This window comes from Nycticebus coucang, chromosome 7 (genome assembly GCF_027406575.1).
Source record: "Nycticebus coucang isolate mNycCou1 chromosome 7, mNycCou1.pri, whole genome shotgun sequence".
Classification (NCBI taxonomy): Eukaryota; Metazoa; Chordata; class Mammalia; order Primates; family Lorisidae; genus Nycticebus; species Nycticebus coucang.
The window spans coordinates 92,998,347-93,020,259 of record NC_069786.1 but is presented as its reverse complement, the minus strand read 5'-3'; the positions used below and the strand labels follow the sequence as shown (position 1 = coordinate 93,020,259).

General features: G+C 33.6%; 1 protein-coding gene across 1 annotated transcript in view; it reads left to right on the top strand.

The window, feature by feature from the left end:
- Nucleotides 1-21,913, top strand: part of DNAH7 (dynein axonemal heavy chain 7) — a 324,659-nt gene that overhangs the window by 57,420 nt on the left and 245,326 nt on the right. Inside the window, exons 10-15 of the mRNA XM_053597477.1 lie at nucleotides 2,003-2,122; nucleotides 10,500-10,683; nucleotides 11,290-11,469; nucleotides 18,444-18,716; nucleotides 19,474-19,601; nucleotides 21,735-21,813. Of these exons, the coding sequence (XP_053453452.1) occupies nucleotides 2,003-2,122; nucleotides 10,500-10,683; nucleotides 11,290-11,469; nucleotides 18,444-18,716; nucleotides 19,474-19,601; nucleotides 21,735-21,813 (964 nt within the window). The remainder of the gene's footprint in view (nucleotides 1-2,002; nucleotides 2,123-10,499; nucleotides 10,684-11,289; nucleotides 11,470-18,443; nucleotides 18,717-19,473; nucleotides 19,602-21,734; nucleotides 21,814-21,913) is intronic.

Here is a 21,913-nt window from a genome sequence, read left to right as displayed (position 1 = left end):
TACATTCATATATACCACAAATATGTACACATATATGCTATTTTTTGTCTTTATTTTATAAAATGACCATACTACTGTATTTTACTTTTCTCAGGAGATTTTGCAAAAGTCCCTATGACTGAACTGATCTAACTATAATTTATACTTTTTAATAGGTGTACAGTTTCTCATGATATAGCTGAATCATCATTTTTTCTAACGATACCGCCACTAAGGACATTCATTTTGCTTTCAGTTCCTGCTACTATGAATAATGTCTAAGAAAACAACCTTGTACATATCTTCTTATTGATTGGTACTTTTGTTTCCCTGGGATAGATTCCCAAAAGTGGTATTAGTGGATCAAAGCATATTTGTGTTTCTATTTTAGTAAATGTTGCTAGATTTCTTTCCAGCAATGTTTGATATTCCACAGCTCTGCCAACAGTAAAAGAGAACTTCTTTTTCCAAAACTCTAGCTATGTATATTATAGGCTCATACCTGTAATCCCAACACTTTGGGAGGCTAACGTGGGAGGACTGTTTGAGACCAGAAATTTGACACCAGCCCCAGCAACATAATAAGAACTTTTCTCTACAAAAATTTAAAAATTAGCCAGGCGTAGGGGCATGTGCCTATGGTCCTGAGGTTACAGTGAGCTATGATTGCACCACTGCACTATAGCCTGGGTGACAGACAAGACCCTGTCTCTAAAATAAAATAAAATAAGTAAATATTAAATATGATTTTTTTTTTGTGAGACAGTCTCAAGCCATTGTCCTGGGTAGAGTGCTGTGCTGTCACAGCTCACAGCAACCTCAAACTCTTGGGCTTAAGCAATTCTTTTGCCTCAGCCTTTCAAGTACCTGGGACTATAGGTGCCCACTACAACGCCTGGCTATTTTTTGGTTGTAGTTGTCGTTGTTTGGCAGGCCCGAACTCGCTAGCTCCTATGTATGTGGCTGGTACCCTAGCCACTGAGCTACAGGTGCTGAGCCTTAAATATGATTTTTAAAAATAACATAATGACTAATGACATAATAACATAGTGGCTAATGTTGTTTATTCATTTTTTAATCTGCTGGAGAAAATTCTTAGATGAGTAGACCATGTCTACAGCAGAGATCCACAGCACTGTAGTCAAAAGAGGAATTGTACTGAAAGCTGATGACTTGAGTAGGCCCTCTATTCTTTAAAAAAATCAGACAGGTTCAAAAGATTTTTATATAATGGATCTTAATTAGGTATGAGATTCCTTTACTCCATGGCTCTCTGATATTTGGGGCTTCTTGTACCCTTTCTTTTTAGAGAGGGTACAATTTTTGTTTGCAGAGCAGTGGATTCTATAAGCATTGAGCCCCTCTCTCTTTTCTTGTTCAGATTGCTACAGTTTAAAAGAAAAAAACAGTCTAAAATATTCATCAAATTCCAGTCATTGCAACGTTCTTCTACTTCACATTGCATTTCTATTAAATTACATAAGCTTTTAAAACTAGAATTTCTTTTATTTTTGAATACTTAGTTTTTTATTTGTGAAATTTATGGGGTACATGAGAAATTTTGTACATGGACATTACTGGTACATAGTGATCAAGTCAGGGTATTTAGGGTGTCCATCAGGTGATGGACAGTGCAATAGATTTTTGTTAATTGTTGTCATCCTGCTTTGCTATCAAACATTGAATATATTCCTTTTATCTTACTCTATGTTCATTAACTTTAACCCACTTCTCTTCATCCTCTTCCTTTCCCCAGTTACCCGTCCTAGTTTCTCTTATCTGTTTTTTCACTCTCTACCTCGCATGTTCAAATTTTGCAACTTTTCACATAGATATTTCTCAAAGAGGACATACAGACAGCCAACGGGAATGTGAAAAAGTACTCAACATCACTAATCATCTCTGAGACACAAATCAAAACAACAACGAGGTATCATCTTGCCACAGTCAGAACGGCTATTAATAAAAAGACAAAAAAAAAGTCTTTCTCAAATTAACTGTTCAATTTTTTTATTTCTTGCAGAAAATTACGTTTAATTGATATTGAAGAATTTCACAATCGCCAAGATGCATTAGAGCTATCATATTTTCAGACCATTATCATGAGACACATGGAAACTGCCAAAGAGACTCTACTTAAAGTGTAAAGTTCTGAAGTTTTGTATAAGAAAACATAAGTTTAAAAATGTGCACTGCATTGTAACTACTTTTAGAAAATCACATTTTTAACAAAAATTTAATCGTTTCTATATGGGAGTTAAGTACTGTGTAATGTCTTGAATTGCCTTGGTCTGTGATGTTCACATAACACTAATTGTGCAAGAACTAAAATGATCATGGTGAATGGTTGATGTTTTCTAAATGTCTAATTTCTACCTCTGCGTTGGCAAGGGTATTGGATCCTATGCAGGAATTATGATCAACGAATCATTTAGCAGATATGTATTTGGCCTCTACTATTAATACAAGCAAAGTGCTATGCCTCCTTTCATTTTATGTTTGGATGGAGATATAGAAGTGTTTAAAGAATGATTATGTGAGGAAAGTATATTGTTTAAATGGTTTACAATCTCATTGGAAGTTAGACTTAACAAAAGATAATTAAACATCCCTTCGAATTGTCTCTTCAGAGTGGAATAGCCACATGTAACATTAATAATTCAGGATATGTGTGCTCTGAAACAATATAAGAAAATTTTCTCTATCACAAGTCATTAAGTTACATGAATAGGGCATTAAAATTGGATCAAATTTAAGATAGCACAAGACACAAAGTTTATGATATAAAAGTTACTTGGAAATATATTTTAATTACTTAAGATTAAATCTTTCCATTATCTTTTTTTTCTTGTCCAATGTGTTAGAACCAAATTCTTTATCTGATATTACTTGGAAAAATTTTTGCCTTTTTTTTCCTATTAGTATTTTATTAACATGGAGTAAAGGTGAAGAATGAAACTCCGTAATTAATTACAGAGAAGAAAATGACATGTTAAGGACAGAATACAAATAAATTATCATGATCTATAATTTCTGGCTTATGCTCCAGGAATACATTAGCAATACAACTTTTTAAGTAAGATGCATGTCAAAGTACAAAGTAGAATACAAAGTTTTATTGAAAACTTTTTGCTGAGAAATGTAGATTGATTAGCTGTATCTCTTCTCCATGCTTCCTGATTGATTCTAAGAAAGGGACGCTCTGACCATACTTTAAATAGTGAGCCAGGATGTGTTTATCATGACTAATGGGCAGAACAGCAGCTCCCAGTGGAGAAACAATTAGCAAATGATTAATCATGTCATCTACCCCAAACCCCAATGTCCTTCTTAGTCTTCAGTCTTCTCTTTCTACTCAGCTGTTCACGTGGTCTATCGCTCAGGCTTCCGGAAACCTGTTTTTCTGTGACCTTTGCTTCTCAAGTCCTTTGCTATCTCTTTTTCTGGCTCTGCTTATTCTTAATACCCCCGAAGAGTGGGGTTCTTCAGCTCTTTGATCTCGCTTTCTCATACTCTCTTGACAATTTCATGATTTCAGCTGTTTGAAGATTTTCTTTTCTGACCGTAGGCCCTGCTTACTAATTTTTAACATTGATATATAATAGTTATAAATATTTATGGGGTACATGTATTTATGGGATATTTTGATGTATGCATATATGATGTGTAATGATCAAATCAAGTCTAGGTAATTAGGATATCTACCTCCTCAAACATTTATCAGTTCTTTGTACTGGAATCATTATAAATCTTTTCTTCAAGCTATTTTGAAATATACAGGGTTTCCCGAAGTTTGCCCTAAAGTTACCATGCATAGGGAAAATAGGAAATTGTAGCTAATGTACCTTTGTTTACAAAATATTCATTACAAAGTTTTACCAAATATTTACAAAATATTCTCTGCATGTTGGCCACCTCTTTGTAACATTTTATAATGAATATTTTGTAAATGTACATTTAGTTACAATTCCAATTTTCCCAATGTGTGGCGACCCTATGGGCAACTTTTGGGACACCTTGTACTATAAATTCTAGTTATAGAATATATAAATTCTAGTTATAGAATTTATAGTACAAGGTGCTATCAAATTCCAGCCTCTGGTAACTACCATTCTACTCCATAAGATCGTTTATTCAGCTTCCTTATATGGATCACAATATGCAATATTTGTTTTTTCTATGCCTTGATTATTTCACTCAACACGATATCCTCCAGTTGCATCCATATTGTTATAATTCATGAGATTACATTCATTTTTGTGGCTAAATAATATTCCATTATGTAATACATACATATAATACATGTATGTATTCCATGTATTTATCCATTCACCCAATGATGATGTCTATGCTGATTTCACATCTTGGCTATTGTGAATAATGCTGTGATAAACATAGGAGTGTAGATATCTCTTTGATATATTGATTTCCTTTCTTTTTGGTATATACCCAGCAGTGAGATTGCTGGATCAATTGTTGTTCTATTTTTAGTCTTTTAAGAGACCTTGATACTATTTTGCATAATAGCTGGAGTAATTCACATTTTTACCAACAGTCTATGAGAGTTCCCTTTTCTCCAGGTCTTTGCCAGCTTCTGACTTTTTGATAATAGCCACTTGAACTGGCCTGAGATGATGCAGGAAATGCAGGTGCCCTTCCCTGAGGGTTAGGGATGTTGAGTATTTTTCATATTACCTGTTGGCCATTTGTTTGTCTTCTTTTGAGAAATGTTTATTCATATCTTTTGTCCATTATAAGGGGATTTTTTTTTGCTGTTGAGTTGTTTGAGTTCTTCATAAATTCTGCTTATTAATCCTTTGTCTGATTGATATGGTTTGCAAATATTTTCTCCCATTCTGTAGACTTTCCCTTTGCTAATTGTTTCTTCTGCTGGACGAAAACCTTTTAGCTTGATATAATTCAATTTGTTAATTTTTGCTTTTGTTGCCCATGCTTTTGAGGTATTTGCTGAACAAATCTTCATCCAGATCAAGGTTGTACTAAATATCTCCAGTAGATGTAGGGTCTGCACCTGAATCTCAGCATGTCCATAGCAATGCTCATTTCTCTTTCTTCCAAACCTGCTACCTCTTCTTGGACGATTCCCAGGCCAACTTGAAAACATTATGATTTTTTTTGTTTCTTTTGCTGATCATCTACCCTCATCACTTACACTTTGCCTGTAGTCACATCCTGTGTATTGCTACCCTTAAAAATTGAGGTATAGTTCATTTACCCTAAAATTCGCCACTTTAATGTATATAATTGAGTAGTTTAACAAAGTTGTGCAACCATTACTACTAATTCCAGAACATTTTCATCACTCTGGAAGAAATGCTATACCAGAAGTGCTGTAGGAATCATTTTCCATTCTCCCTCTTACAAGTGTCTGGTAACTACTGATAATATTTTTCAGCTTTATGGATTTCTCTATTCTGGACATTTCATCTCAGTGGAATAATGTAGTATGTGGCCATTTATGTCTGGCGTCTTACAGGAAGCATGTTTTCAAGATTTATCGATCTTGCATGTATGAATACATCATTTTTTCTCATGGCCAAGTATTTCTTTGTATGGATATGCGTGCATACCATGTTTTGTTTTTTTAGTCATCAGTTGATAGACAAAGTGGGTTGTTTCCACTTTGGGGCTATTTTTGCTATGACCATTCATTTTGTATGAACATATTTTTAATACTCTTGGGTATATACCTGAGAGTGGAATTGCCAGGTTATGTGGTAACTCTATGTTTCACTTTCTAAGTAACTGTCATGCTGTTTTCTAAAATGGCTGTAAGGTTTGACATTTCTAACAGCAGTGTATGAGGGTTCCAATTTTTCTCCACATTCCTGCCAACACTTGTTTTTTTTTTTTTTAATTTCAGATTAATATAAGGGTATATACAATTAGTTTACATTGTTTCCTTTTGTTAGGAAAAGTCCAAGTTGTATTTGAATATTCCATCCAGGAGGTGTGCCATATAACCCTACATTGTACTCATTAGGTGGTAGCTTACTGAGCCCCTTACCTCCTCGCTTCTCCCCCTTCTTGAATGTAACTGTGTTTTTCCTTTCTTGTGGGCCTGTAGCTGTTCATCTACTAGTTTCAGATTAGTCTGAAGTGCATAGGATGCTTGTTTTTCCATTACTGAGAGACTTTACTAAGGAGAATGTTCTTCAACTCCATCCATGTAAATATAGAAGATGTGAAGTATCCATCTTTTTTTATGCTTGCCAACATTTTTTCCTGCCCATCTTTCTGACTATATCCATCCTGGAGGGTGTGACACATCATTGGGTTTTGATTTGTACCTTCTTGATGACTAATGATGTTGAGTACTCTTTTATGGGCTTACTGTCCAATTTATTTGTCATCTTTTGATATTTGTCTATTGAAATCTCTTGCTCATTTTGTATTAGGTTATACGATTTATTGTTGAAGTGTAAGCGTACTTTATATAGTCTAGATCCTGGACTCTTCCCAGTTATATGATTTGCAAATATTTCTCCTATTATGTATTTTGCTTTTCCACTTTCTTGATATTGTCCTTTATGCACAAATATTTTTAATTTTCATAAAATCTGATTTACCTGTTTTTCCTCTAGGTGCATGTGTTCATGGTATTATTTCTAAGAAACTATTGGCTAATCCAAAGTCACAAAGATTTACTTGTTTACCTATGTTTTATTTCTAAGATTTCTATAGTTTTAACGCTTATGTTGAGATTTTTTTTTGATCATTAAATTCATCCCTTTTAACTTATTTTTTTATTATGATGTGAGGTAGTAGTTTAAATTCACTCTTTTTCATGTGAATATTCTGTAGTCTTAGCACCATTTGTACAAAAATCTACTCTTTTTTATTGAATAGTCTTGCTAAAAATCAGTTGACCATATATGTGACAGTTTATTTCTAGACTCTATTCTGTCTTATTGTTATCTTTTGCTGTATGTCAGTACCATACCATTTTGATTACTGTAGCATTATATTAAAAATAAGTTTTGAAATCAGGAAATGTGAATCCTTTAATTTTGTTCTTCTTTTTCAAGATTGTTTTCATTGTTCTGGATCCCTTGTATTCCACATGCATTTTAGTATCAAATTACCCATTTTCATAAAAGAACCCATTGATATTTTAGAGATAATGTATGCATTAAATTTGCAAATCAATTTTGGGATAATTGCCATCTTAATAACAGTAAGTTTTCCAATTTGCAAATATGGAATGTCTTTCCATTTATTTAGTTCTTTTTAAATTTTTTTTAATCGTGTTTTATAGTTTTCATTATATAAATCTTGTATTTTGAGGGGCTTAATTTTTCCTGTTTTATTCTTTTTGATGCTATTGCAAGTATAATGTTTTACTTAATTTCACTTTCCGGTTGTTTATTGCTAGTATATAGAAACATAACTGATTTTTGTATATTGATTTTATATCTTGTAACCTTGCTGAATTTATTAGCTTTAATAGTTTTTATGTGTGGATTTTGTATGACTTTCTGTGTATAAGATCATGTCATTTGCAAATATAGAGTTTTACTTATTACTTTCTTATTTCTTGCTTAATTTCCCTGGTTATACAGTGTTGAATATAAATGGCAAGGGCAGGCTAAGCACAGTGGCTCATGCCTGTGACCCTAGCACTTTGGAAAGCCAGGGCAGGAGAATTGCTTGAGGTCAGGAGTTCAAAACCATCCTGAGCAAGAGCAAGATCCAACCTTTATGAAAAATAGAAAAATTAGCCAGACAGTGGCATGTGTCCATGGTAATCTTGGGAGGCTAAGACAGAAGGATCATTTGAGCCCAGGAGTTTCAGACCACTGCATTCTCGCCTGAGAGATAGTAAGACCCTGTCTCAAATAAAAAGAAAAGAAAAAAAAGAAGGAAAGAAAGGTTTGTTGATTTCTTCCTATTGTTTTCTGTTCTATATTCTATATTTTGTTTCCATTCAAATCCTTACTTTCTCCCTTCTCCTTGTTTTGAGTTTAGTTTGTTCTTTTTCCTTCTAATGGAATTTTATGTTATTGATTTGAGATCTTTCTGGTTTTATAATGTAGGTTTTTACAGCAATAAATCTCCTTCTAATTATTGATTTTGCTGTGTTCCATGATTCATTCATCTTAAATTGTTTTCTAATTTTCTTCTTTGTCTCATTTGCTACTTAGAAATGTGTTAATTTTCACATATTTGTGAACTTCCAAGTGCCCTTCTGTTATTGATTTCGAATTTTGCATGATTTCAGTCCTTTTACATTTATTGAGACTTATTTTATGACCACCAACTATTTTTTATCTTCTCTTAGAAGAACCTCTTCCTCTAAATTCACACTGCTAGTACTCTCACAAGACCCTCATATCCTTCCATGTAGGCTATTGCAAGATCTGAATAACTGCTATATGTCTGTCACTTTTTCTCTGGTATTTTCTTTTTTTCAAGCTTAGCTTACAGGGCACTGTTGGACGAAACTCCTCCAATTCAGTGCATCTTTTTGTTAATAAAACAAGTCCATATTTCTTAATGGCCTTTTAAGATTTCTGCAATATGGACCCTCAGTTCTGAAAGTTCTGACTTTCATCTTGGGTCATACCTATAGAAATAGTCATGTTAAATAAAACAGAATGTAACTTCTGTTACTAGGCTGTAACCATACCTAACCAATGTTAAAAATCTGTCTATGTACTAAGTCTATCCTCCCTTTTAACCAATTACTAATTTTTAAAGTAACTAGTTATTCCATGTTTGTTTCCATCTGTGAGATAGAAGAGCCAGAAAAGTTGAAAGTTGTTTAGTTATTTCCCTCTTAAACTGTATGACTCTTAGCATTGTCATCTTTGCATATTTAACTGTATTGACTAAATCAGATCATAGTGAGATTAAAATGGAATAAGGACCTCTTGCACACATTGGAAAATATTATAATTTACACTATAATGCTTGATGTAGCTTGTTACTGGAGAACAATTTTGTCTGTCCTTCAGTACTCAGCCTAAATGACCTTCTTCTATTAAATCTTTATTGTTAGCTAATCAGAAGTTATCTCTTCCTTCTGAATGCTTCCAGTTCTTTATTCTCTTATAATCCCTTCCTTTTATAAAATGTGTATGCACCTTTTTTCTTTTATTAGTCTAAGCTCTTTAAGAAATCTTTCGTACCCTAAATGTTTTATACATAGTAGAGAATTATATAAATATTTTTGAGATAATGGGCAAATGGATAATTTTTTAAATGCATTTTATTTATCCTTTTTCCATTTCTACAGACCTAAATTTATTTTATCTCTTGTCTGGACAGGATTTCCCCCATTCATTCTTCTTATTTTCTAATATATTATTTCCATTATCTCTATTTTAGGTAGCAAAATGATCAGCTATATTAGCCCTACTTACTCCACTTATTTTTCTTTATAATCCTTCTTTCTCACTTCAGATTCCTCTGTCAAGGCCTTTCTTGTTCTCTTTTCTATCTGTTCTTTGGTGAAATTGCCATCTTCTTTATGAAACCCTTCTCCATTACTTAAATGGAGAATTACATCTCTGTCCTTTAAATTCAGATTTTTTCTGCTTTATGAGAGTAAGGATGATGCCATTTTTTAATGCCTTTAATGACACTATTCTCAGTATGTAGTAAACTCAGCACACATTTTGTTGAAGTGCTGAGTAAATATATTTAAAATTTAGATTTTTCTCTCTTGGAATATTCAAGCAACTCCTGAAATTATATTGATGCCTTATTTAAAAAATCAGTTATCTCTTCTGAAAGAAGATACTAATATTGTTTAATTCTGTAGTTTTGGATAGCGGTTTTCTAAGTTGAAGACTTCACTTAATATCGTGATGTACCGATGTATAAAATTTTACTATTACTCTTTTTTTTACAAAACTTCGCTTAACATCATGATGTACTTATATATAAAATTTCACTATTATTCTTTTGTATTCTTTTGTTACAAGGACACATACATATTTGAACATTTGTTTTAGATCCGGCATACTTTTAGGGAATCACATTAAGGAAAGTGGAAAAATAAAACACAAGATTTTGTTGATTTGTGTCATGTTTTCAAGTCACTGTGAAATAGAATAGCATGAAATACAAAATGGGTTGGACATAATATAAGCTTTTCCTTGGCTTAATCAGTTATTCATGTTTTAACTTAAAAGTAATGAACACATTTCCCTGGAGAACATTTAGGAGACTGGGGAGGAGTATCTCATAATATCCAATAAAGTTGGTTCCCATATTTCTTCAAAGAGTGCAGGAATCATAGTTCTAGGAGTTAGATTTATGTCTTTTCACAGCATCACATTGCTGAGTCATTTTCTATCAGCTAAGATTAAAAAATGTCTTTTCCCAGAAGTGAAATATTCTCAACACTTACATTTCAGAGAACAGATAATGTCATTTAGCAATATACCTCTTTATGAAGGCCTTTGGATGTCCAGAAATTACTGTTCAGACTTAATGAAAATGGAGTAATTCACTGAAAGTATTGACTTTTAAAAGTCTTTTGTTCTTTCAAGGTGGTTTCCAGAAGTTCAGAATATTTATTACCAAGGTAATAAAAAAAAGCAATTGCCAACTGGTGACAACAGTGCCAAATTGGAATCTTTTTTCAACTGTGCTGCTATACTTATGACTTTACAGCTACAGGACCTTTGTTTAGTCTCCATGCAGGATTTCACAGACTTAATTGTACAACCCCAAGTAAGTATAATTCAGTTACATAAGTATGCATTTACTGATTTATTTATTTTCAGTTCTTTTAGAGAGGAAAATGATAAAATATCTTTACCAGTGAGAAAGCAGAAAATACATCTTTATACCTGATATACTTATTTGTTAAAAAGACTCGTGTTAACCCACACACTTAGAATATATGATTATTACATTAGGTGAGAATTAGTGAAAATAAGGGATAATTCACATAATTGTAGAATTTGGGTCATGAAGGCTGGAGAAAGTACAACTAGGAGGCTTTTCTGTTTCTGGAAGGAAGTCTTATTACAGTGTAAGCAGGGCCTTTGAATTGGAATCTCCCTTTGGGCTCTTGCATGATTCTAGAATTCCATTGCTATACATATCCTTATTTTGGAGGAACCTTGATCCCATAATTAACCTGTAGGTCCAATGGATACTGAATGCAAACAAATCTACCTTGGAATCACTCTCGCTCTTTTTAGCAGAGATCCTCTGTTCCCATGTATATTCCAATTGGGATTGGTGCACTCCTTGGTCTATCACAATTCATATCTATTTCTATATATGAAATTACATATATGTTCATGTAAGTAAATTTTTTATTTTTTATAGGATTCTGTCAGAGCTTTCGAACATCCAGGTTTCATCATGAGGCTGATTCTTGAAAATGACACTATTAAGTTTGAACCTGACTTTAATGACTATATAGAAATCCTTCTAAATGTTTATGATGTCATGATTAAAGCTGTCAGTTTTGTGCCAAGAGTTGAGACAAAATTGTATTCCAAGTGGGTAAGTAAGAAGGATAATCTGATTGCTTGAATTTGCATAATGATATTTGCTTCAAGTACCTTCTGAAGGGTGTAGACTGGTATCCTCTGCTTCATGGAATATGAATGACCTGATAACATTGGCTTACAAGAAAGTTTTGCTATAAAAAATGCCATTTCCCCATTACCTTCTCTTAAGATAGAGGTATCTACTTTCCTAGTCTAGTCTTCAATTTGCCTTAGCTGAAAACTTTCTGAGGGGAAGGAGTTGAAGTCATGATTGGATCTGAGGCAGTCCATGAGTTTGTTGTGGCTCTCATAACATTTTCTGTAGCATTCATCCTCTGCGGTAGACAACCGTCATACTTTTCCAGCTCTGTAAAACTGTCCTCCAACTGATTACTCTCCTCATACACTGTTCCCATAAATACTGAACTCCTGTCTTTGTATTTTCAACTCACAGATCCTATCTATGACATTTCAGCAGTAGTTATTGCTGTCTATTACATGAAACGAGCATGTCTGAAAGTTCTCTAAATTTTAAGTCAAGTTTTATAAGTCCAATCAGTAGCTTTCTTATTCTTTTTTATTTTTAAAATAGTTTACTAATATTTCATAAATACAAAAAAAAGTACAGGAGACTGGTGCATAAAGGTTTAAATAGAAAAGTTAACACCAGTGTAGTTACAGCCCATGCTTTTTTAAATGTATAATTTATGGGTTACAAACACAGTTTTATTAAATGCATAGATTGCGTAGTGGTAAAGTCAGGGCTTTAAGATATCTGTCACCCAAATAATATACATTGAACACATTATGAAGTTTCTCATCATCCACTCCCCTCTCAATCCTTACCTTACTGAGTCTCTATAAGTTCACTCTCTATGTCCATATGTACATATATTTGTCTTTTTGTATCTGCTTTGTTTCACTGAAAATAATGATCTCCAGTTTTATCTATTTCGCTGCAAAAGACATGATTACTCTTTTTTATGGCTGAGTATAATTCTATTGTGTATATACACCACATATTCTTTATCCAATCATCTGTTGATGGATGCTTAGGTTGATTCCATGTCTTTGCTGGGTGTTGTGAATAGTGCTGCAATAAACAAAGAAGCTCGCAGCTGATCTTAAGGAATAGAATGTTATCAGAACCTTTAATCTCTCTCCCAGGACTCCTTCCCATTCACATCACTGTCCTTCCACTTTCTAGCAAAAGAATCAGTTTCCTGAACTTTAGAGTATTACTCATGACTTTTAAAAATACAGTTACTGCATGTCTGAATATCCCTAAATAGCTTTTATTTAGTTTTCCATGTCTTTGTATAAGTCAATTCGTTTTATTTTATTTTTTTTATTAAATCTTAGCTGTATACATTATGCAATCATGGGGTGCAATGTGCTGGTTTTATATACAATTGAAATATTTTCATCAACCTGGTTAACATAAGCCTTGGTGGCATTTTCTTAGTTATTGTGTTGAGACTTTTATATTCTACATTTAGTAAATTTCACATGTACCCTTGTAAGATGCACCGTAGGTGTGGTCCTACCAATTACCCTCCCAAACAATTCATTTTATAAGTAATCTCCGATTTGCTTATTTCACTTAACATTATAATTGTGAAATTATCCATGTTGAAGACATTATCGATGAAAATTGAGCTTCTCGTTTTTGTTATTTTATTTTTGCTTTCTAGAAACTCCATTAAGTTATTTTTCAAATAGGCCTGGCCATTTTTTATACTCTTTTATACTTAGTCATATATTCTGAAGAAGCTTGAACTTTTCTTTAAGCACATACAATATTTTAAATATTCTATATCCAATAATTCTAATGCCTGGTCTGTGATGATCTGATTCTGCTGTTTGCTGATTTTTGGTCCTGTTGGCTTATTTCTCTGGGAACTTTTCCTTTATATTACGCTTATACCTGCAAGAACTTCATGCAGAAATGTCTTTGAGGCTTTGGTTTAAGTAGTTTCTTTGGAATTTGTATATTTTCTTGACGGATGCTTCTGATTCCAAGGACCATTTTAAAGCTAAATTCTTGCTTATTGATTTCATGGACAACATTGGCGGTGTTGAAAATACCATATTAGAATAAGCTTGTGGTTACAATTTTTAGGCAACTATCTTTTTTTCCCCATTGAGAAACAAAGCAAAACCAGGACATATCCCTTACTTTTCTCCCTTTATTCAAAAATTTTGTCATCTTTTAATATTCTAACGTTTTGTCTCCTCAGAAGCCTCACTTTGAGGTTGTGTCACATTTTGGCTTTCTTGAAATTATGTGAGATGTCAGTTATGATTTCCTGTGTTGTTCAGGTTTGAGCTTTTATTCCCTGGCAGCCGCCATGCTCTCCAACTCCAAACACCACCTTACTGGAGACTAGCTTAAACCTCCAGGACTGAGCAGCATCTCCAAAGGCAGCTGCTCGGTCCTGCACACAATCACCTCTCTCAGTTCACTCATTCTCTTATTTTGGCTGCTTACACTTTCCCTATTTTTACTTCCTTAGCTATACATTATAAGAGATAAATTTAGTAAATTTCCCAGCATATTCATGTGTATAAAAGTAGGTAGTTGTTTTTGAAATGTCTATTCCTCATATTGCCATGAAGTGAAGTCTCTCAAGAAATAATCTTATTTACTTTGTCTTTTACGTAATTCCAATTTATCGCTTGCATTCTTTTCTATTCATAGTCTGCCTTTAATCAAGAATGATTGGAGGACACTTATGAAATAGACAAATATGACAAGTTAATGAGATAAGAATTATTAGATAAAGTTCTAAGTAGAGAAAAGTAATTATTATAATCATCCAAATGAGTACAGATGCTATGACTTTATGGTTCTAAAATATAGATCTAAGCTTTCTGGTTTCTAAAATAAAGAGAAAAATATGACAAATTTTAATTATAATTGAAACAGTGAATTTAGTCTTCTCAGAAAGAGAGTGGTATCTTTTCTGGTGTTAAGTTTAGCTTAAAGAAGTCTCCATATATACTTCAAGGTTGGTCTGAAGGTTGCACTGTACAAAGGAAACTATAACCTAACTGCTATCTAACCCACTCTTATAACAAATAGCCAAGTTTTAGCCAATCAAAGCTGCCTTACTTCAACCACTCACAGAAAGCCAACTGTGTAAACTATGTTCAAATAGGGGAAACACTGACCTATAACCAATCTAGCTATTTCTGTACCCAATTCTGGTTTCTGCAGGTCATTTTTATTTTTCTGCCCATAAATCTTCTATGACCACATGACAGCATCACTAAACCTATTTTAGTTTGGGAGCTGTCTGATACTTAAATCATTTTTTGCTCAGTTAAATTGTATGAAATTTGATTTATCTTACGTGGTTTTTTGTTTGTTTGTTTTGGTTTTTGCTACTGGGGCATAAACATGGGGTAATGGTTCTGAATCCTATGTATCAGCATCACCTGGTGATATTATAAGAATACAAATTCCACATGTTTTCACTTATAAGTGGGAGCTAACTGGTGGGTATATGTGGTCATAAAGTGGCATAATGGGTTTTAGAAACTAGGAAGAGGAGAGGTTGGGAGTGAGGGATACAAAAGCACCTATCAAGTACAATAGACACTATTCTGGTGACAGGGACACTAAGCCCTGACTTTATGAAAAAAAATACCTATATCCACTAAATATGTTGAAATAAAAAAAGTCATCCCCCTCCAAATTCTAGGAATCACCACTACCCACTATCTCTTGCCCAGAGAGATGCAGATTCACAACAAAGTCGGTACTCAAATGTCAGTGCTAGTAAAATATCCCTAGATGATTTTGACAATCAGTCAAGTTTGGAAACAGTGATAGATAGAGTATCTTGAATAAGGTAATTGAACATAGTCTCAATGATCTTTGACAGCATCTGCAGCAGTGGAATTCATTATAGCTATTCTTCATTTCAACCTTTCATAGAAACAGAAAGTGAATTAAGATACACATTTTTTTTTTATGGAAGGCTAACAGGAGGCATTGATCTGTTCTGATTTTTCGCGTTGCTGGAGTTCTTCAACTGATTCCTCTTCATGAGTATTTTCAGTTTCTTCCTCTTTATTTCTTTTTTAATATGTTAATTATACTTTTTTAGTTGAATTGATAGGTTGGCCCTGATGAATCCACTCCTTCCTCACTGTTGCAGTGCCACTGCTGCACTAGAGGCAGAGAAGTGGTGAATCTGCAGCCCCAGATGGTGTTTCCAGGGAGATAAGAGTCAGTAGGCAGTACTGGCCCCGAGTTCCAATCAAAGTCATGCTGCCAGTGCTGGCTCCACCCACCAAATCACTTACGAGGCTACCCAGCTGACAGTACTGGCCCAGATTTCAGGAGAGATGCTTGTGTGCTGTACACCATCCAGCTAGCTAATGAGCACTGAGGGCTGCAGCTCTGTAGGTAGTGTATGCCCAAATATCAGACAGAGCTGCTAAAGCACTGGACACCACTTGCCCAGTCAAGCTCAAGGGGCTGCCCTCTTTTCATTTAATAATGGACAGTGTGAATACTACCTCATACAAGTAACATGTATGATTGAACAAATAAAATGAGGGTTTCCCCATGTTCATGAATGGAAGAATTCATATTGTTAAAATATTAATATTATCTAGGCCAGGCATGGTGGCTCACACCTGTAATCCTAGCACTCTGGGAGGCCAAGGTAGGTAGATTGCTTGAGCTCAGGAGATTAGACCAGCCTGAACAAGAGTGAGACCCTGTCTCTACTAAACAAAACAAAAAATAAAAAACTAGTGAGAAGTTGTGGTACATACCTGTAGTCCCAGCTACTTGGGAGGCTGAGGCAAGATGATTACTCAAGCATAGAGTTTAAGGTTGCTGTGAGCTAGATTGAGAGATTGCGAGTGAGATTCTATTTAAAAAAAAAGTTCATACTACCCAAATTGATCTACAGACGTAATAAAATCCCCATTAAAGAAAACCAATGATCAAAAAAAAAGAAAGAAAATCAATGACATTCTGCACAGAAATAGGGAAAAAACAATCTTTAGAATTCATATGGAACCACCAAGACCCTTAATAACCATAGCATTTTTGAGTGAAAAAACAAAGCTGAAGGCATTACAGTACTTGACTTCAGTATATAATATAAAGCTATAGAAATCAAAACAGTGGGTACTGGGATAAAAATAAACACATAGACAAATGGAACAGAGTAGAGACCTAGAAATAGATCTACATAACTACAGCCAACTGTTTTTTGACAAACATGCCAAGAGCACATAGTGGGGAAAGGATAGTCTCTTTAGTAATAGTGCTAGGAAAATTGGATAGCCACATACAGAAGAATGAAACTAGACCCTTATCTCTCACCATATACAAAAATCAACTCAACATGTATGAAAGACTTAAATTTAAGACTTGAAACTTTGAAACTGCTAGAAGAAAATATAGGGGAAACACCTCATGGCATTAGTCCAGATGAGGATTTTTTTTTTTTTTTTTTTTTTACGAAACCTCAAAAGCCTGGTCAACAAAAGCGAAAATTGACAAATAGAAATATACAAACTAAAAAGCTTCTGCACAGCAAAGGAAACAATAGAGGGAAGAGACAACCTACAGAATGGGAGAAAATATTTGCAAACTGTGCATTTGATAAGAGGTTATTAATATCCAGAATATGTAAGGAGCTCAAACAACTCAGTAGCAAAACCACAAATGATCCTATTTAAAATTCTAAAAAAAGATGTATGAACAGCCAATAGGTATATGGAAAAAATGCTAACATCACTAGTCACCAGGAATATGCAAATGAAAACCACAATGAGCTATCACCTTATTCCAGTTAGAAAAGCTATTATCAAAAAGACAAAAGATAACAGGCATTGGTGAGGATGTGAAGAAAGGGAATGCGTACACGCTGTTCTTGAGAATTTAAATTAGGAAATCCAATATAGAAAACAGGCTGGAAGATCCTCAAAAACAGTAAAACTGGTATTAGCCATATGATCTAGTAGTCCCCCTACTAGAGACACATACACACGCACACGCACACGCACACGCACAAATGCAATCAGTGTGTTGAAGAGACATCTGTACTTAATATGTTTATTGTAGCACTATTCTTAATAGCCAAAATATGGAATCAACCTAAGAGTCCACAAATGGCTGAAATAGACCAAGAAAATGTAGCATATATACACAACAGAACATTATTCAGCCTTTTAAAAAAGGATAAAATCCTGTCAGTTGCGGCAACAGGAATGTAACAGGAGGTCTTTATGTTTAGTGAAATAATCCAGAGAAAGACATATACTGCATAACCTCATTCTTGTGTTGAATTCCAAAAAGTTGATCTCTTAAGAGTAGAGAGTATAGTTACCAGAGGCTGGGGGACAGGGGACCTGGGGAGAGGTTGGTCAATGAGTTCAAAGTTACACTTAGATGAGAGGAATGAGTTCAGGTGTTCTATTGCACAGTAGATCTCTTTAGTTAATGGTAATGCATTATATATTTCAAAATAGATAGAAGAGAGGATTTTAAATGCTTTTTAACCATAAATAATAAATGTTTGAGATGATGGATTTACTATTAATAATTACCCTGATTTGATCATTACACAATGTAAACATGTATCAAAACATCACATTATACCCTATAAATACATAAAATTTATATCAAAACAAAATAAAAATTAAAAATATACATTTTACTATTTTTATATTCTACCTTGTTTTGTATATATTTTCAAGTGTGTTCTTTCATCCATACAGAAAAATAAAACACAAATAGGTAGCCTTAAAGAAAACAAAAAAATTATATGAAATCTGAATTTTAAAGTACTGCTCTAATTATGCTGAATGTCTTTCTATAGATTACAGATTAGAAAATCAGAACAATCTTGTGAATAAAAAAGAAAGTATTGTCAGATTGGTATCTTTCAAAGATAAATGATATGGATACTTTAAGGTATTTCAAGTAACTAATATTGTTTTTGTCTCTTTGTTTAGGAAAGTAAGTCTAAACCAACAACCTTGAAACCCATAATTCTGAATGAAATTGTAGATGCTCACAAACAAAAGATTAAGGAAGAGATTATGAAAGAGAGTGTGGCGCCTATGGAACATCTCAAACTTTATGATAAGTATAACTTTTTAGTTACCAGAAAAGCTGAGCAAGATGTTGATAACTTCCTTGCAGAAAATAATAGTTATGAGAAAATAATAGATGAAATTCGCAAATACCGAAAACTAATGGAGGAAATACAGTATACCTCTAGAAAGGTAAATGACTCCCCTTTTGTAACAACTGTCATCTATACTGAATGATCTTTTGCCAGTTTCATTAGTGTATATTTTTAGAACTTATGATGAGGCATTAGACCACTACTAACAGCAAGAAAAATATATATCGAGCCTATGACATGTCCCAAGCATTGTAGTAAGTCCTGGGTATAAGGAGCTACACACAACAGACACAGTTCTTATGGTCATGTAGCTCAAACTCTAGAATTATAACTCTTAATTTTTAAGTATATTATATAATTTGCCCCTCTACCCCCAATTCCAAGAACCTAACTTTTTTTTAAACTTTGTGTTTATAAATCCTATGGAAAATGTGATAATTACACAGATACATGGTTTCTTGTGTTTAGTAGGCTACCAGTAATTTAAAATTTTCTTCTTTTGTCCTTGTTTACATTTTCCAAAATTTCCACCATAAACATGTATTTCTTTTCGTACAGAGCAAATATAACATTTAAAATCTACATTATCAATTTAGCAATATGGTAATTCAATTCTCCAAAGTTTTTATATCCATTATTGTCCTGAAATAGAGTTGGTTACAAGATAACAAACTCTTTAAGGATATTTACCCAGAAGATTTGTGAAATACAAATGAGTATTCAGAGAACCCACCTTGCATTTTGTTTTAAAAAATTTAGTCATGTTAGATCACATGTGCACACGATAATGGGAAAATTGTGAGAAATTTTATTCATATTTTGTGTGTGTTTATTAAACTTTTAATCCATTGCAGACTGTTCGTTTAGGAATGTTTGAAATGCGCTGTGAGGAATTAATCAGAGCATTGGTGAAACGAGCAGATGTTATTTGTGGGAAACTTATAGCTAAAATGTTCAGAGATCATCAGGAAGTAAATACAAGGTATTTATATGATATTGATTACATTTTAATTTTGGGAAGAAGATGTTAAATGGAATCAATGGCTACTCGGCTGAAGCAATGGATTAAAAGAATGTCATAAATTATCCAAAAGGTTATGCAAAACTTATTTCTACTCATCTTTAAGTGTCATTTTGTGATGTGATTGTTAGTATTATTACTTTTTTCACCCACAAATGTGCCACCCCAATTGTCTGAGTTGAGGCAGTATTAAAATGTGTTTGCATTTCTTTTGTACAGGTCAAGTAGACATTATTTAACTTTAGATGTTTCAATTTGTGTAATCAATACAAAAGTGCGTTTTCAAAGTAGATTTGCACAGTATTTTCATGAGTGCTAAGAGACCTTCAAATTTGAAACTTGATCTTAATATTACTTGCGAAGGCTATGGTAACATTATCTTATCTGGAAACTCATTTGTTAACTAATCTGGAGATTTTTAGGAAAACCAACCCATGTTAAATGAATTCATAGAACATTATTGTGTAAGGTAAAATACCTATTTGTTTAAGATAAGTATAACTACTGTAACTAGTCTTCCAAAAACTAATTTTTAGTTTTCCTCTGTGAACTTCTTTATTGGTATCAGTTACATGAGGGAAAAAACCCAAATCATCAGAATACATCTTATGATTATGGCAGCAGAGAAAAAAATAAACCATTAAAAATACTTTTTCTAAGCTTTATTTACCTACCATGTATTATACACAAGACTAGGCCCTTAGGCTCTCTGCATGAATAAAATTCAGAAGGAAGTTATAATGTAGAAGGGGAAGAGGGTGTACAAACTGGTGAATTACAGTAAGGCGTAGTGACTGCTGTGCTGAGCCACAGAGGCCAGAGAAAGGCATGATTGATTTTCTCCCAGGGAACTTGGGGGAAAGGTGAAAATCAGGGAAGTGTGCAAAGAGGAAGTGATGTTTGTGTTTCATTTTGAAGGACAAGGAGGAGTCTGCCAGGTGAACAATGTGGGTGAAGGAATTTTAGGTAGAGAAGATATTATGTAGAAGGCAGTGAGGTGTGAAAATGGCTTGGTGTATTCCAAGAGCTAGGAGTGGTTTGTGTTGCTTTCACAGACACTGCAAGGGAAAAGAGGTGAAGGGAAAGGCTGGATGGAGGCTGTGTGTGGAAGGGGACTGGACTTGGGCACCTTGTCTTGGAACCAGATTGTATTTTCAGTTTAAAGCATCTTTTCCTCTAAAAGTACTGGAAAAATAGTGAAAATGTCTTCTACTTACAGCTTTTCATGCTGGGTGAAACATTTGTTCTAATTTCACAGCACTCTGCCTACTACTGTGCCCTCTAAGCTCAGGATAGTTCTATTTTTGCCACTTCCTCTCACCAGAGTTCCTGGATGTGCATAGGACACATCAGGACTGTTACAGGAGCCATTCGATATGAATGACCTTAACTTCTTGCCCCTCCCTGCATGGCTCAATTCACCTCCCCATGACATGCTTCACATCCTTGAGGACATTATTCTGATTTGTTTCTGTGTCTCTGCCACTTAATATCGTACTATATTTTGCTGTATGTAAGACATAATATTTGCCCAAATTTTTGAGGGAAAAATAAGGATGCGTATTATGCATGGATAGTAGTACTATTTGTTAGCAGTACATAAAATTTCTTGTACCTCATATCTGTTCTTTTTTCTTTCACCCCCCCATATCTGTTCTTACATTTTGTAATTATTTGTACGTAAAATTTCTTGTACCATAATATGTTAAAAATAAATGCTAAAATTCCTTTATAATATAAAAATATACCTAAATATAAATGAATAAAAATTTGAATAAAAAAATTAAAATGAAAGACTTTTCTCTAGAGGTTTGGGCAAAAAATATGGGTACATATTATACACAGATGCACATTATACATGGGTAGTTGCAAATGTAATAGGTAATCATTAAATGTATATTGAATAAAGTATGTAAATGTACATAATTTTTCTTTTAATGCATTAGATGTCAAATAGATAATTTATAATTTTTATTTTTCATGTAATGGAATATTTAAAAATATACCAGACTTTATATATGTGTATACACACACACACACATATATATACATTTAATTGCAAGTATGTAAGGTTGGTTTTGCTTGGTGTTTCAGATTATGCCAAGAATTTGAGAAGATAGCTGAAAAAGCTCTTAGTACTCCTCCAAATACAGCAGAACTGATGGAAATGAAGGTATGGTTTATGGGCTCTTTATGGTTGTGTGTGTATCAGTTAGTTATTGACACAATAATACAGAGTAAAAAAATCACTCCAAAAGTTAAGCTAGAGGTTA